Consider the following 17622-nt stretch of genomic DNA (forward strand, 5'->3'; position numbering starts at 1 on the left):
ATCTAGCCCCGGCCCTCTTTCCTGCCTATGCAGGTGGTCGGACTCGATGATCTATTGAGGTCCCTTCCGACCCTAACATCTATGAATCTAGTATGGGTTGCAATTGCTTGAGATTCCAGGGAAGATAATATGTCATAACCAGTGGTGTGCAATTCATGGGGGATTTCCTTCTGTACTGTAGCAATTCTTCACGTGGTATCTGGGTGGCTCTTTCAAAAGTGTGATCTCTCTCTCTGGAGGAGTGCCCTTGTTGAGTGAAAGCCTTTTTGAGATTTGTGAGGTGACAATCACAGGCACTTTTCTCAGTTCAAATGTGGTGGTATCTGAGGGCTTGGCTGTATATTACAGCTTTCTCGGTGTGTTTCAGGTGTTTGCTGGTTCTCTGCAGTTATTTATGTTGGTCCATGGGTTTCTTGTATATCATGGTCTGCATTTTACCATTCTGGATAATGATCATCATGTCTAAAAAGGAGATGTTGGTGCTGGAGTATTCAAGAGAAAGTCTGATGCGGGGGTGATAATTGTTGAATTTCTGATGCAACTCAGAGATTGCAGATTTTCAGTCCACATGATGAAGATGTCATTGATATATCTGAAGTATAGCAAGGGGTTGATGGTGCAGTCCTTGAGGAATTCTTTTGACAGGTGACTCAAAGTTTGGCATACTTTGGGGCCATTTTGGTGCCCATAGTTGTGCCCATGGTCTGGAGGAAGTGTTGGTTATTGAAAGTGAAGTTGTGTGTGAGGGTAGTTTCATAGTAGCTAGGGTCAGGAGGGACCTGAACAGATCATCTAGCCTGACCCCCTGCCACAGGCAGGGAAGGAGAATTCACCATCCAGCGCAGGGTGTTGAGGGCTTATACCAAGACTAAAGCCCCTGACTTCAGAAGGGCCAACTTCAACGAACTTAGGAGATTAGTGGGGGAGGCGCCGAGGGCCCAAAAGGTAGAAGAGACCTCCTGAAGCGCTGTGTCCAGTACTGGATGCAGTACTCCAACTGCGGCCTGACCAAAGTCGCATAGAGGGGGAGCATCACTTCTCTGGACTGGCTTTAGATGCACCTTTGGATGCATGACAAGGTATGGCTGGCCTTGCTGGCTGCAGTCTGGCATTGGGGGCTGATGTTCATCTTGGAGTCAATGATGACTCTGAGATCCCTTTCCACCTCTGTGCTTTCAAGAGGAGAACTCCCCAGCCTGTATGTATGCTTTGGGTTCCTTCTCCCAAGGTGCAGCACCCTGCATTTGTCTACGCTGAACCCCATCCTAGTCTCGTCTGCCCACTTTTGTAGTCTGTCTAAATCTAGTTGCAGCCTCTCTCTCCCTTCAAGTGTGTCCACCTTGCCCCACATCTTAGTGTCATCAGCAAACTTGGACAGCGTGTTTTCCACCCCCTCGTCCAAGTCACTGATGAAGATGTTAAACAGTGCGGGCCTGAGGACCGAGCCCTGGGGTACCCCATTGCTCACATCTCACCAGGCTGAGTACAACCCATCTACCACTACTCTCTGGGTGCACCCCATCAGCCAATTTTTTACCCATCCAACTGTGCAGGCATCAATGCCGCAGTCAATTTATTGATGAGGATGGGGTGAGAGACAGTGTCAAAGGCCTTCTTAAAGTTTAGAAAGACTATGTCCACAGTGACACCATCATCCAAGGATTTAGTTACTTGGTCGTAAAAGGCAATCAGGTTGGTCTGGCAGGACCTGCCTTTGGTGAACCCATGCTGATTGCCCCTGAGCATGATCTCCCCTGCTGGCCCCCCACAGATGTGCTCCTTGATGATCCTCTCCAAGAGGTTCCCAAGCACCGAGGTGAGGCTTACAGGCCTATAATTACTTGGGTCCTCCTTCCTCTCCTTAAAAATAGGGACCACATTAGCCAGTTTCCAATCCCCTGGCACCTGGCCAGATGACCACAAATGCTCATACAGCTGGGCCAAAGGCTCTGCGATGACCCCTGCCAGCTCCCTCAACACCCTTGGGTGGAAGGCATCTGGACCTGCAGATTTAAAAGTGTCTAGCCCTTCCAGAAGATCCCTAACTACATCTGCACTGACTAAAGGCTTGATAGAGCTATTCCTAAGATTGTCCCTACCTCTGGTAGGTGGGATATCCCGGTTTCTGTTCAGGAAAACAGAGGCAAAGAAACTGTTAAAAAGATCAGTTTTCTTGTCTGGCGTGGCCACCAGATTACTGTTTGTGTCTTGCAGGGGCCCTACATTGCCTGGTGCCCTCTTCTTGCCCCCAGTGTACTTGAAAAAGGACTTTTTGTTGTCCTTAATCCTGGACACTAGCCTGAGTTCCAGCTCTGCCTTGGCTTTCCTAATAGCCCTCCTACACTCCCGGGCCGGGGAGGAGTACTCCTCCTTGGTGATAGTTCCTCCCTTTCACTGGTTGTATGCCCCCTTTTTAGTCCTTTTAGATGAAATGTATACGGTCAGTAATATCTTTGGGTCTGTACTCTGAGCTGTCATCTTGCTCTTGTAGGTACATAAGGCAGGTTTGGATGCCATCCTGGTGTGGGATGTTGACATATAAGCTGCTAACATCCATGGTGACTAGGGGGGTGTTGCTGGGAAAGTGGTCTATGTTTTTAAGTTTGGGTGATTTATCAGGTTTTATTGAATCACTCCTAAAACCTCTTGTCACCTAAAGAGTGAGTTTTGTCCAAGACACAACAGACTTTCTATGAAAACTTAAAAACATAGACCACCTTCCCACATAGACCACTGATTTCATGGACAGACACAGAAATTGTTAACTCTGGGGTATTCTCAATTTACTCCAAAGCAAAAGTAGAACAGACACAATGCACAGCACTGTCTCCATAGGAAATATTGCTCTCCAGTAAATCTGCACTAGAGAGAGTTATTCTAGTACAGATGTTAGCAACATTTTGCTGTCTCAGGCTGGAGCTTGCTTCCCCCTCCCTGTCACCTTCCACACCCTCCAACAAAAGCTCCAACTGCTCTGTTTATCATGTCACAGATACCTGGTTTCTCTGCAGTGAAGGGAATCACCAGCAGGAGAGAGCATCAAGATGGGCTGATGAGGAGGAGGCTGTGGAGGGGATGGGTGGCTCAGCACAGCTGTATGCTGCCTCATCCTCTGTACAGCCCCAGGTCAGCTTGGACCTTCCTGGGCCAGATCCAACTTCTTTGCAGGCTGGATCCAGTCCAGGGCCAAAGGTTGCAAGCCCTGCTCTGGTGTGTGTCACAGTCACTCTGGAGTGAAACCAGCTCATCTGCCATCTAGGTCCCACGTACACATTATACTTAAGGCATGATATACCAGTTAATCATGCCTTAAGTGGCCACCTGGGCACACATTTAGTAAATAAATGGCGTGATAAAAAGAGGAATAAGTTACAAAGTTATCCCACTAAATGTGTAATAACTTTGTAGCCGCCCCCTATCACATCATTATTTGAAGGTGTAGCCAGGGGCCCCCTTTGCTGGGAGCCCTGTTACCTGATTGGAGCTTCCAGCTAGGAGGGCACATGTGCACCCCCTGGCCTAGCAGCTTCCAGCTGACAGGGCTTCCAGCCATGGGGGGTCCCATGTACCCCTGCAGCTGGGAGATTACAGATGTTGCGATCTCCCAACCACAGTTTTAGATAAGTTTTCACTCAACAAAGATCCTGACCTCTGAGCAGGTGCTGATTGAAACAATTAACATGCATTCCCCAGTACATCCCCCACTACATAATCCATCACTATGAATGCCTTGACCTGTCCTTCTAATGAAAGGGCTTCCTGAAAAAGCAGTCAACTTTCAAAAACAATATTGTACAGACCAGGACACATGTGTGACTCAGTCACATCTGAAGACCGATTGGGATTCCATTCCCCTGGGTCTGTGTGATAACTACGCAGGTTAGTATCATCTTTGTATCTCTTCTGCCACTGGGTGTATGAAATATAATCCATCAAGCCAGGCAATGCCACAGGTGCTTCTTTGAGATAACAATGAGTCTTCCCAAAACAAACAGCAATTGTTCTGCCCACACAAAGTGCATTAGTATTTGGTACAGAGCTGCATTAAATCCACGCCCGGGTGACAATGTGAGCTGCCACTCACGTTATAATGCCAGTCACCCTTTGAGCATGGCTCACCAAGATTTAAAGGAGAAGTGTCACATTTGAACAATGCATCTCCTACTCCAGGAAGTTTTGAGAGCTGCATTTGAAAACCTTGGCTGTTTACATGCAGAGATGTAACAGAACTTCAAGCTGCCAAGCTGAGGAGAAACACCATTGACCGGGAGCTAATGGCCAGAGCCTATGTTAAATTTTCAGAAGCACTACTTCAAAGTAGCAGATGCCAAGTGATCTTAGCAGCAGTCACTTTATAATGATCACAGAAAGGCTGAGTGCCCCCCTTTGCTAAGAGTTCCACTGGATTTAAGCACCAAGTTAGGCTAATCCAGGCAGGAGCAGTCACACTGCACAACACTACCCAAGTTCTGGCATCCTTACTGGTGTTGCACTCACCCCTATGTACTGCTAGGACTTCTAGGAGCACTTCCCAGGGTTTTTTGTATTGCAGTAAGATCTCCTCTGTGTCTTTTCCAATGCACGGTGGGAGATTACATTGTCTTTTGTCCCACGCCATCAAAAGGGTGTCCCACACCATCAAGGAGCAACACTTGTTCTGCCTAGTCAAGTGGATCAGCTGTGCCATGACACATTGCAGCATGGCTGATCTCTGCTTCATTCATTGACATCTATTTCTAGCATAGGATTCCAGGTTTTCTAGGAGAAATGCAATGTCTGCTTTTAGCCTTAGAGCCTGATTTTCAGTGGTGGAACAGCTGCTCCCGGTGAAGTTAGCCGAGTTGTGGGTGTGCAGAATTTCTGAGAATCAGACCTTAACTGTTTACATTTATTAAGTGGATGGAATAGTGTCTTTACAGAGAGCTGAAAAGGGTCACTTAATTGGTTGCAAAGGGACTTGAGAGTCTTAAATGGGAGAAGTGATGGGTGTGCAGTGAACTGCTAAAACCACTCAGAAAAACCCCATTTTTTCCATCTATGGTAAATTTTGAACATTTTTCTCCCTCCCCACCCCACCCCTGCTCCCTGCCCCTCACATTTACCATGAATATTTTTTGATAGTTCAGGGGAAAACCTGAAGCTTCAACCTCAAAATATTTTGGACTTTCTCTACCAACGGATTTTTTTTAAAGGAAAAACCTGGAAAAATATTAATTTGTGCAAATATTTTTATGCTGCTCCAAAAACCACTTTTCATGAGAAAAGTTGCATGAAAAAAAATGGTAACAAATTCTAATTAGTACCAAAATCCAATATTCCATCTTAGCTGTTTCTCTCTCCAGCTCCATATGATTTAAATACTTTACTGATTTATTTTTTTTAAATGCCCTGTCAGTGCTTTGGGTGGATGTTTATGATACTAATGCATAGGTCAGAGCCAAGTTGTAAAAAACATAAATCCTCTAAAATACACACATGCACATGTGTACACACATGCGCGCATGGACACACACGTGCACACACACACAAAGAGTCACACACAGACATTCTCCACCACCACCACCACTGAGATATCTGGACTTACATAAACAGATGTCCACCAGGAACACAATATAAACCAACAACTCTCGCAGGGTGGTCTTTACATAAAGCTCTCTGTTTTCAGCTGTATTTTCAGTCAAGGTTGTACCCCAAAGCCCTGTTTGGTGTAAAAAAAAGACACGTGAATTTTGAAAGACCTTAGGACTCTATTACAGATGATAGTGGATGGGGTAACACTTATCTCAACCCAGTGGAGAATTGTGTTTTTAGTGCTAAGCATCTGAGGCAGAAAGCCTGCTAACAACCATAATGGGCTCACTGGACAAGCTTCTCCAGCCCACATGGACATCATGGCTCATCCCATCTCCAGAGGGACTATATCTATTCAGTCACCACCTCTTCCCAGCCCATTCTCAGTTCTTCTAGCCAGTTGCTAAGTATAGATAGTCAAAAAGCCTGAAGCTGAATTGATTCAGTCTTTGCAGGTTAATCTAAGCTGCAAAGATTGAACCAATAAGCAAATGAACAGACATTCACTTCTGATTCAGGAAATGCAGCCACATGCCTCCAATGGCTCAACCCAGAAGCACGGGGGTGCTAGAACATGGCTGTGTGGCATGTAGCCAGTGTGAGCTGTGTGTTCACTTCCTCTTCCTGCTGCCCCTTAGGTTACTTGGAGTTGGAGTCCAGAATCACAGTAGCAAGACTCTGTAGAGTTGCTTATCACTTCCTCTTCCTGCTTCCAGGTACCTTTGGGATTTGTAGTCCACAGTTGCAGCCAGCAGTAAGTAAGCAGAGCAGGGCATGGCAGCTCTGTGATCAGAGAAAGGGGATTTTAACCCCCCTCCTTGGCCCCAGACCCCAGCCAGGGTTTGCCGGGGGAAGGGGGATATGGTAAGGCACGTTTTGTGCCCACCACTTTAAGGGGCTTGAACAAGCTGTGGTACAGCTGATAGGTGTGGTTAGGTGCAATTAGGCTGCTACATGACCGTGAGGGGGCCACTGGATTGGAGGAGTAATTGGCAGTGTCAGTATAAGCCCAGGCACTAGGAGCTGAGCTGTGCTGGCAGTTACACCCGGGGAGCCAGAGGAGCAACATCACTCAGCCTGCAGATTGCAGCTCCCAGAGCACCTGGTGGTCAGGGTAGGAACTATGGGGATGGAGGAGGTTCCTGGTCCTGGGGCATGACCTGAAACTACATCCTGCTGTGGTTGGATGGTGTGGTGGGGCTACCTATGGTGGGGCAGTCTCCAGGAAATGCCATGCCTGTGCTTCCCCAGTGAAAGGTGATGATGGGGTGCCAGAAAGCCTCAGCCCCTGCTGCCTTGTGGGTACCCCATGGAGGGGAAAGGCTAGGAGAGCACACCCTGACAGAAAAAGCACAGGGCCCAGGCACATTGAAGAGGCCTGAGGCAGGGTCCAGGCACGTCGACAGACACCTGAAGCCTGAATGGGCTGTAGGCCGAGTTAGGGGCCCAGGGATGTTTGGCCCTGAGGCCAAAGGGGCATAAAGTTTCCAGGACCCCCGTGAGGGGCAGAGCAGTGGCCCCAGTGAAGGGTAGAGTACTGGCCCAGAGAGGAGCCAGAGGCCAAGTTCAGCCCAGTGTGGGACAGAAAGCCGGAGGCTGCGCAGAGTAAGGTCTGTGGGGGCCTGAAAGACTGTGCATAGGCTGGCCAGAGTAGTGGCCCTAGTGAGGGGGGCAGAGAGGCCAAGGTATGTCTGAAGACCCTGAGGCCAAATGTGGGCTGGAGGCTGAGTGTGGCCCAGCTAAGGGTCCGGGGGAGTCAGAGGTGGTTTTGGATGCTGTCTGTGAGGCATGGGACACGGTATAAGGGAAAGTTCAAAGCCATGCATTTTGCTCTTGGCATCAGGGCAATTAAATGGGTAGCCTCCTGCATTTTTCCATCTATTTTGATATATCAGGGCGTGGCAGGTGAGACAGGGCAGACTGCCCTAGACAAGTGGGCAGGCTGATGTTGTGATCAGCCTCAAGATGGCCTCCTGTCATAGGGCCAGTGAGCCAGCCAGGGAGGCCAGTGAGCCAGCTTTCACTGCTCCAGCTAGGAAGCAGAGGGGCGCCAGCCCTGCTTTCTGGCAGCACAGCCCAGCCCAGGGCTGCAAAATGCTGGGGTGCTGGGGCACTGTGATTTAACTTAAACCAGGAAGGGGTCTGGGACAGAAGTTCCATAAACCAGTTTGACCTAAATCAGTTAAGTTTGATACTACATTCAACCAGGTTTATCTTAAATCAGTTTCAGCCAGTTTGAAACTGGCTTATGTCCACTGAACTTCTATTCTGTTACAGGTTTCAACCAGTTTCTGATCACTTAAACTGGTGTATGTGTAACTTCTGTCCCTAGCCCTGGTGACACACCATTAGCCCTGTCAGTAGTTCTCCTGCTCTTCATTCTGAAACCACAAATCTCCCTGTCCTGCCCTCATGATCAGCCACCTAAAGACCACTCTCCAACCTTACAATCCTACTTCTCTATTCTTCATAAATCTCCCACAATCCCTCTCTCCTGCCCCTAGCTCCAACTACACTTTCCCCATGTCTCCTGCCTTGCCAACAGGTCCAAGCATAGACACCAGGAGAATATTCTCTCTCTTCAATGGCCAGCTCACAGCTAGGAATTTAGCAGAGAGGCACCAAACTCATACAGTCTGAGCACAAAAAGCCCCACATCATGTTAGCCTTGCACAAGATTTCCTTTGTATGTGAAGATGACTTGCAAAGTGGGAAGGTGGCACCTACTTGACTCTGCAGATTCCAGCTGGGTAAAATGTATCAACGAATAGTAAATTGGCTACCAAAAATGTAATTTTGGTGACACTGAAGTTATTTGTGAATTTTAGTTGGATTTGGTCAATAGTTTCAGTTGGGAGGGAAAAAAGAGGAAGAGAAAGTGGAAAATTTCAAAACATTTTAAGAGTTTCTAAAATGACCTGTTTTGTTTTTTTTAGAAATGCCGATATGTTTTTCTGACATGTTCATAAATGTTTTGTTTTTAAAATGCCCTAAATTAAGGAAGGAAGAAAAAGACGCAAAGATTGTGTCTACTCGAGACGCTACGTCATCCTAGCAATGTGCTATGGCGACAGAGCATTGGTGGGCACAAACCATGATGCCACAACTACATCGCCATAGCAATACACTCCCTCACTATGGGCACATGACAAAATTGTCCTTTTTAGAGGTTTAATTACCCTTTTACAGTGGTTTAATTGTGTTGCACATTACATGTGAGGCGATGTACTGTGATTTTAATTTCATCACACTATACATGTAAGGCAGCATATTGCAATGCAAACAACTGTTAGGTAGCAAACTAAAATGTATCCCAATGTATTTTATTTGGTTTCTAACAAATTGCAGTAGTACATCCATCCTCAAGCCCACCTGGGCTTCCAGCACCCCGTGTTCCGTCCCCACCACCTTCTCCAGCTGCCACCAAACCCAGCTGCCCTTCTGATGCCTTCCCACACTGTCCCAGGGGCAGCCGGCCCATTTCCAGGTTTTGGGAAGGTGGTGGGGACAATGTATGGGGTGCTGGAAGTCCTCTTAGAGGTGAAAAAAGGTGGCAAGAGGCCCAATCCTTTTTTTTTTTTCTTCCCCAGTGGAGCCTGACTGCAGCCAGGGGGTGAGCTGTCAGCGGCATCTGAGCTGCTGGGGGCCCCGGTCCTTCCCCCTGCAGTGGCAGTACACCAGGGGCCACCTGGCTGGGCTGCTAGCAGGCCGGGTGCTACCTCAGCTTGGAGCCAGCCCCCCGCAGCTCAGGGCCTGCTCACAGCTCACCCCAACCCAGCCATGTGGAGGCTCCACTGAAAACTGAGCTGTATCTGATGCTAATGTTACATGAATATCTTGTTCTTTTCTATATACTTCTAACTACACCTACAACAAAAATATAGCAGAACCACTGCTGAACTCTTGTAGGATATGATCCTACCTTAATAATAGGGGGTGTTCACATTCAGATTCTCTTAGAAGATGTAAATTGTTGCAGATCTTGTCTTTGAAGTTGGTGTGCCAGTTTCCCTAGATGAGGATCTAGCCCTAGAATCTAGTTCTGCATCTTAAGCTCTGCTGCACTTTACTGGGTAGAAGCAGCTCCGTTAGTGTCACCTGATGCCTGATCAAGGAGAAAGGGCCTTTTGCTTAAAGGACCTTGACATATCAGTGTTGATGAACTGCCCAACACCATTAAAGCACTCATTTGTGCTCTCTCTAATGGCTTCTTTATGTGATCACTCAAATGCATACCCTGTTGAATAGCTAACACTCACAAAAACTTCCACTTGAAAGCTGAAAGGCTTAAGCCTCATCAATAATCATAATGGTTTTTGCTCCTTTCCTATGGTCCAATCTGGCACCACCCACACATCCACCTGCGGAAGAGCTAGAGTGATGGACACAGCTCCACCTCCTTGCAACAGATATCAAAGCTGATCAAAGGCGGAGCCCCCTGAGTGCTCTCTGACAGTACCACTGAGCCAAGATGCTTAACAATGGACTTTCACCCCCTCCTGTTCCTTGGCACCTGAGCAAAATAGAGCAGAGTCTGAACTATCTTCTCATGCTGTTCAGGATATCTGCCCAGACATCTGGTTGTTACCCCTTGAAATCAGCCGACTTCCCCTCATGCTTCCTTTGGCTTGTATGCACCTCATGCAAACCTTTAAAACAAGCTCTAACCTCTGAATCTCCCTGAGCTTTGTGGACAGAGGAAGGGATGGAATTCAAATCCCAACCTGGAGGAAGATGTCACACCTGTATTAAGTATATCCCTGTCTGTGAAGAACACCTCAGCTTTTAGGAGGAATGATGATTGTGTAGTTAAGTCATCAAAGAAGGGTCTTTTCTCCTCTCTGCCAGACTTTCTGTGCGACTGTGGTCATGTCACTCTACCTCCGTTTTTAAATGAACAAATGGAGATAATAACACTCCCTTTATCTATTCAGCCCATAAGCTTTTCTGGGTTCAAGATGTCTTTTTCTGTGCAATTGTACAGCTCCCAGCAGTGATGCTGCTAAATGCAATAGCAATACAAGAAGTAGCTCTCAGTCAACCAAGGGTTAAAAATATGAATTTCTATTTTGCAGGGGGAACCCATCTCACTATCAAGCTTTCCCTGGCTGCACTGATGTACAGTTATGCTGGTCTGGCCTGATATTGAATTGCAGTCTACTTCTGCTCTGAAAACTCAAGACATTAGACCACTTGGCTACATTGCCAGTGAGCGGCAGGAAAGGCTGAATTTACAAATGTAAGCATGCAAATTTACATCCAAAGATCTGTGCAAGAACATCATGGTTGGTACCAGTCTAACTCAAGAGAAACAGCCCCAGAAATCAATGTGGGTTGGTGCAAGGACCACATGGCTTGATACAGTACATCTTTTCACTGCCAATTGTTCCAAGTAAGCTAGAACGAGGCCCCTGTGTCCCCAGGCTGGAGTCTGGATCAACTCCTGTATATCAGTCCCATATATCTACATATGCCTTAACTACTCTTCACAAGGAGGCAGAGCTTAACCACTGATCATCAGGAAGCAGTATGAAATCTTTGGATGAATGAGACTGAGGGGTTAATACAGGTAATGCTAAGAGTATTACAAGTTGTGTGAGTGGCCAGCAGAAGTTAGAGAGCATTTGCCCTGTGCCATGTGGGAGGCCAGCATTCTGGTCCTGGAGCCCCTGGGTCTACAAGGGATGGTGATACATCTTCTTGGTTCTTGGAGAAATGGGGAGGGAAGCACTTTGACCTACTATCAATAAACCTATTTTACCTAATAAGCAAATCAGCACTGAAAGCTCCTGTATGAGCTGTAGCTGTCTCAGTGCCTCAGGGCATAAGAATGGCATAGCAGAAAGAGGAAGGATATTAACTGTCTGCACAACCCTCACCCAAAACACCAGATCCTCAGCAGATGTAATCTGGGATATCTCCATTAACTTCAATAACAGTATCATGATTTACTGCTGCTGACCCAATGAGGCTAATAAGAATGTAAGCCAGTAACATGGGGAAAGAAAGAAAGTCTATAGGCATATGCGGATGCACAAGCTGAGAGACACTATGAGGGGCCTGAGGAGGAAGACTGTATCAGTCATGGACATAAGGCAGAGTTCTAGAGCCAGCTCTTCAGCTGCCATGCATTAGCACCAATGTCAATGGAGCTGCACTAGTGTAATCCAGCTGGGGATCTGGCTTGCAGTCTCCTAGGTAGACCATAAAATGGGAGAATAAGCTCCACTTCCATATACCCAGGGCAAGATGAATAGCTCCATTTACATTTGATAGAGCAAAGCAACGATGTATCTGCAAACCATGGTACCAAACACACCAGCACTGTGTGCCACGTCTTCCAAAAGCAGCAGCTGTAGTGAAAACCTGTTCTACGGTTAAATAGTGGAGAAGAGCTGGCAGAAGGATGTACATTCTGGTGTGTATAGGTGGGGAAAAGGATAATAGTTTCACTTACAAATAAGACCAATAAAATTGTGTTAGTTTAACACATAAGAGATAGGCAGATCAGGTGGGGAAACATGAAGGGGAAGAGGGATGGAAGTGTCATAGAAGGAGGAAGGCGGGGAGTAAAAGCAGAGGGCCAGCACCACAGATGTGCATGAACTGTCCATGAAGTCAGTGAAACTAATCTGATTTGCATGAGATGAGGGCATGGCCCAGAAAAAGGGGCTTCAAAACAATGGTGACAGCAAACCCGGGTTTCATCAAATGTCTAATGCCTGGAGATTTGCTAGAAATCCCTCCACAGCAACCTATGCATCTAGCTAAGGTACTAATAGGACCCTCATCACCACAGGATCCATCTGCCTCACCATCTTCTAATGAAGCTCCTTATCCTCTATCCCCAAATGGGGACTGAGGCACAGAAAGACAATTTCAGGAGGACTAGAGAACTACAAAAAATTAAAGATTTAGGACTAAGTGTGCCTTGGGTCACACACGAAATCTACTGTGGAGCAAGAAAACAACCCAGACTTTTGAAGTCTCAGGCCAATGCCTTAATCTCTAGATCCTTCTGCTCCTCCAGGAACAGTCGGTTTCACACGCTTTGTTTGCACCGACTGTGGTTGATCCCCCTGCAGCAGGGACTCTCCACCAATTTTAAAACCTAGGATAAGTTTCTATTTTCATCTATTGCTTAGACAATGCGTGAAAATGCTCCCAAACCAGGCATTTCTCATTTGAACATCTTTGTGGATTGGAAAGCTGGTGATACTGCTCTTTTGACAATTACATTCTACTATTTTTCTCCGGTAATAAGTGCCCTCCACAAACTTTAGTATCTTTAAAGCGATGGGATTAGAAGGGGATCCAAGAACTGGAGAAATGCTGGCTTTCTCTGTAATGGCTTTAAGGGAAATGAGAGACTCTACACAATGTAGTGTATATGCAAAGGGTTGGATCATATTTCCCTTACTCCCATTGGTAACCAGTTACTTGCATGAGTCATTGAGACTATTTCAGTGAGCAGCTGCTTACCAATGCAAGCAAGGGACTTGCAATTTTAGCCCAAATTTGTAATGCTAAAAGAAAAAAAACACTCACTTCATTACAGTGCTCTGCACAAATGGCCCCCCAAGAGCTGGTCATAATCCATCTAATGAGAAATACTAACTGGCTACTTCCAGTCCCAGCTGTGACCATGAATCTCTCTGTTCTTTTCTGCCTTTGTGAGAGACCAGTATTTTCTCTTCACTGTACATATAGAGAAACTGAGGCAGTGAGCTCACATGTTATTATTCATCTAAGAACAAAGTTGCAGTAAGAATTAGCTAACATCTTTAAAAGGCACTGCAAAGATTCAAAGGACTATAAATGCATCGAGTGCTATTGCTGGCATAAAAGAATATAAAGGATCTGAATTAAAACCATCAACGGACATTTTTCTATTAACTTCACAAGGCTTTGGATCACTTGCACTAGTTGTGGAAAATGGGATGCGGCTGTACGATAGGTATTTTCACTTCCATTTCTCTGCTTGCAGATAGTGATATCTAATAGAGGTTATATTTGAAAAAGGTATTTGTTTTGCAAATATTGATCCCCCTATTTCTAGGCACTGTACAGTTATGTCACAACGACTCAGGCTTCAGAATTAAAACACATTAACTTTGCACTAGCATAACCTTCCCTGTCCTCATTTGGGCTGTAACGAGGCTGTTTGGCCAGGACAGTTATAGTGATTCAGCATTACTACCGAGTTGTGCCTTCAGTTACTCTAAAGACCCAATCTAATCATCATCAAATCCGCAGGAAGACAAACCAGCTGTTGGACCGTGCCCTTCACAGAAGCCAAGAAATACTCCATTAATATGTGATACGTGCAGGACAGGACTGATCTCCCCAAACACACTTGTTATAGAGTGTAAACTTGCACCAGGTCTTACTAAAATCTGTGACTGGAACACCACAGAATTTAGAACTGACAAAAGACAAAGATTCAGTTGTATGATCAATTCAAGACTGTTCCCTGAAATCTGATGTTTTGTCTGAACTGTGTTGATTCTCTCAGTTAAAGAGACTTCACCACTGTCTTTGGGAGGCTAGTCTCATGACCAGGAACATTATCCTTATATTCAGTCTAATTTCTAGCTGTCAGTCTAGTTGCTCTTAGACTTATTCCCTTGTATGTGCCTAAACAATTCCTTTCCCCTCTACACCATTTGAATACTTCTTAGTTAACTTTTTTGCCCTTTTCATCATATAAAGGAGTAAAACAAGTAATTGTTTTACCCGATATTTAACTTAGGCTGTACTTGCTTCTTTCCCAGACCTGAGGAAAGGCATTTTGTGTGCAAAAAACCCCAAATCTAACATTTTTTCCCAGCTAAAGAGTCCAATAAAAGGTATCACCAAACAATTCCTGCTTCTCACTTACTCTCTGGACCATCACAGATAAAATAGCACTACAACACTACTTTTCTGTCGTCTTTTAACAAAACCCTACATATTTAGTTCTTTTCCTCATTTCTCTCTCCTTAAAGTCCTATATTCATAGATGTTAGGGTCGGAAGGGACCTCAATAGATCATCGAGTCCGACCCCCTGCATAAGCAGGAAAGAGTGCTGGGTATAGATGACCCCAGCTAGATGCTCATCTAACCTCCTCTTGAAGACCCCCAGGGTAGGGGAGAGCACCACCTCCCTTGGGAGCCCGTTCCAGACCCTGGCCACTCGAACTGTGAAGAAGTTCTTCCTAATGTCCAATATTTTGGTTGCCCCTTTTTAAATTTCTTGCTGTCTATACATATATAAATATGGGAACTGTCATAACTACTACTTCTAGAATAGACATATTAGGGTGGAAATATTGTCTTATCACTATAAGGGAGGTCTTGGAATCAGGATTTCTGGTTCTATCCCACACATTCACAGTGGGAGCATGTCCCTTAGGCTTTCCTTGCCTCTGTTTCCCCATCTGTAAAATGGGAACAACGACTACCTCACTGGTAGCAGATTAGCTTCAAAGGTAGAGCAAGGGGCATGGAATCAGGACTTCTGGCTTCTCTCCCTGGTTCTGCCACAGGCTGACTTTGGAAAGGACAATTTAGATGCATGCTCAGTGGGATTACATGCAGTTTTCCAGGCTGTACAGATGCTCTAGATCACTCACCTCTCTATGAACCAACCCCATCTCCACTGCTCTTCAAGGAGATTTGCAGGTACATTCTAACCAGACAAAGAGTCTTACCTCGGATTCCTCTGAAGACATAGAAGCAGCATCTGGGGATAGAGCTCTTCTTTACCTCCTCAGACTTCTTTCTTTCCTCTGGGTAGGGAAGGGAGTCGCCCACCTTATCAATGTTCTCATAGGGGTTCTCCAGGATGGACTTGGGGTTGTAGATGGCTCGGATCTTCAGGGAGCTAGAGGGGGACCCATTGTAAACCGGATTGTCCCAGGCTTTCTTCCCCACGGCTTCAAGCTCATGCTCCTCTTGGGCTTGGAAGTGGCTCTCAGCTCTGTTGTTTAACCGGGAGCAGCTCATGACTATTCACTGAGGAATGATGTGCTCTAATTCAATTCCTGGTGCAGACTGCCCAGAGACTACAGTTTTAAACTAGCAGAGAAGAGCGACTAGGAGCCTGTCAGAGCTCAGCAACCCCTCTGCCCGAGGAGCCCAGGAGAGGTTGAGCACTGGGCTCATGCAGACTCTCGCTCTCTCTTTTATACTAACTCATCTATGGACACGCAGCAGAGGGTGGCACAGTCCATTGTTGAGAATGAACGTAAATTCTATTCTTCTGGGAATGAAGCTACATCCAAGGGATGGTCTCTCCCTCCTAGCACAGATAACAGCTCTGAATGCCACAATGGGGAGAGGAGGCTGCTAGGAGACTGCCTCTCGCTGCCTGAGTTGAAAAGAGGGTGGGGGTTGGGATTTAATTGAACACCTAAAGCTTCAGGCAGCTGAGATCAGCACCTGGTGCATCTCCATGTGATAAGGGCTGGGCTTCCAAGCAGAGGTGAGGGTTTAGACCTTGCACATGGAAGACAGGGTAGACTAGAGGAAGCACAGGAGGAACAGGTCTACTTTGTTGAGCTAGGTGGAAAATGCTGTGTTTGGAGGTCTAGGAAGATTTAAACATTCAAACTGCTGTGACTGAGGTAAGGAGGAGAGGTCTAACATAGAGTACAGATAGAGTACAAAGCCTCCTGGAACTGAACTGAGAGGGACTAGCTGGTGCAGTCACAGTGTCATTAGTTTTAGTTACTGTATATGTAGACAGCTAGACCATGGAGAAACGCTCACTGGGTGGATCTACATGAGATGCTTTACTGAAAAGTAGCATAGTTTACTGGCAGTAAACATGCTTCTATTGTGCAGTAAGCATGTGCATGTGTAAACCTCACTAATCATGAGTAAATCTGCTATCTGCAAATGCAAGAAGGAAATTCTCCCAGGATTAGTAACAATGCAGTAGCACTTGTGTAGATGCCTGACTGGGAGCAAACCTGCTCCTGATAAACTGGCCACCACAGGGTGTGAGATTACTCCCTGCCCCCAGGAGCTGCCTGCTGCTGGGGTGGCCTCCATCACCGGAGCCTGAGTGAGGACTATGTCCTCCTGCCCTGCCAGCAGGCAGCTCCAACCCCTCCCTGCTCCAAGATTGCAATCAGAGAGCAGGGCACTGGGAGATCCTTATCTCCCAGCACCAGCTCCACAGTCACAGGGCCAGAGCTCAGAGATCCTCATCTCCCAGCCTGTTCCCTGCCAAGCTCCATGCTCAAGGAGCTCTTTCGAAGTCCCCTGCCCCTGATTGGAAAGCTGGGGTCAGGAGCTCCCTGCTGCAGGGTGCTATGTCCTGGACTGGTGTTCCCTGCCACCCCCTGGGCTAGCACCTGGGGGGAGCCTAGAGCTCCCCACGGTGGCAGCAGGGGCCCATTGCGGGGCCCCAGGAAAATGGAGGAGTTTCCTGCCATTAGCAGCAAATCTTCTCCCATATCCCTGCATGTGTAGATGCCTGCCCAGGAGCATTTAGTGACAAGTAGTTTACTTGCAAATAAACTGATCCTGGAGCAAATGCATGCATAGACATGCCCACTGGGTTCTCCCAGCTCCCACTCCCCAATTGCAATCTCAGAGCGGTTGGCTTGGAGCTCTGGTCAGGCTTGGAGATTCAGGTCAGGGGGACATAGTCCCTGCTTGGGCTCCAGTGGTAGAGCCCACCCCAGCAGCAGGCAGCTCCTGGGGGCAGGGAGCAATGTCCCGCCCCCAGGGAGCAGATTTGCTCCTAGTCAGGCATCTATACAAGTGCTCCTATGTTGTTACTAATTGTGAGAACATTTGTTACTTGCATTTGCAGGGCATGGAATAATGTTAAGTGGCTATAAATTATAAGGAATAATAATAATGAAGAATATGCTCCACTGTTGAAAACATCCTTTTCAGGCCCCTGTCAGGCAGAAAGGTGAAAAGGGTTTCCCTATTGTGCTAAGTCCACGCAATTCTAATAGGCTGGCTCAGGCCTTTCAGAATCCTGTCAGCTATATGTCCTTGTGTCTATTTGTCGTCACTGGAGCTTCACAGGACATGGTTCTTCGTCTTCT

The 17622-nt window shown here is 46.6% G+C and overlaps 1 protein-coding gene across 1 annotated transcript in view; it reads right to left on the reverse strand.

The window, feature by feature from the left end:
- The window catches only part of PKD2L1 (polycystin 2 like 1, transient receptor potential cation channel), a 47527-nt gene extending 31747 nt beyond the window's left edge, over nt 1–15780 (reverse strand). Inside the window, exons 1-2 of the mRNA XM_025215131.1 lie at nt 15265–15780; nt 5585–5698 (exon numbers count right to left, since the gene is read on the reverse strand). Coding sequence (XP_025070916.1) covers nt 5585–5698; nt 15265–15559 — 409 coding nt within the window. The 5' untranslated portion in view covers nt 15560–15780. The remainder of the gene's footprint in view (nt 1–5584; nt 5699–15264) is intronic.
- Between the last annotated feature and the right edge of the window lie 1842 nt (nt 15781–17622).

The sequence above is a fragment of the Alligator sinensis genome, unplaced genomic scaffold (assembly GCF_000455745.1).
Source record: "Alligator sinensis unplaced genomic scaffold, ASM45574v1 scaffold264_1, whole genome shotgun sequence".
NCBI classification, from domain to species: domain Eukaryota; kingdom Metazoa; phylum Chordata; order Crocodylia; family Alligatoridae; genus Alligator; species Alligator sinensis.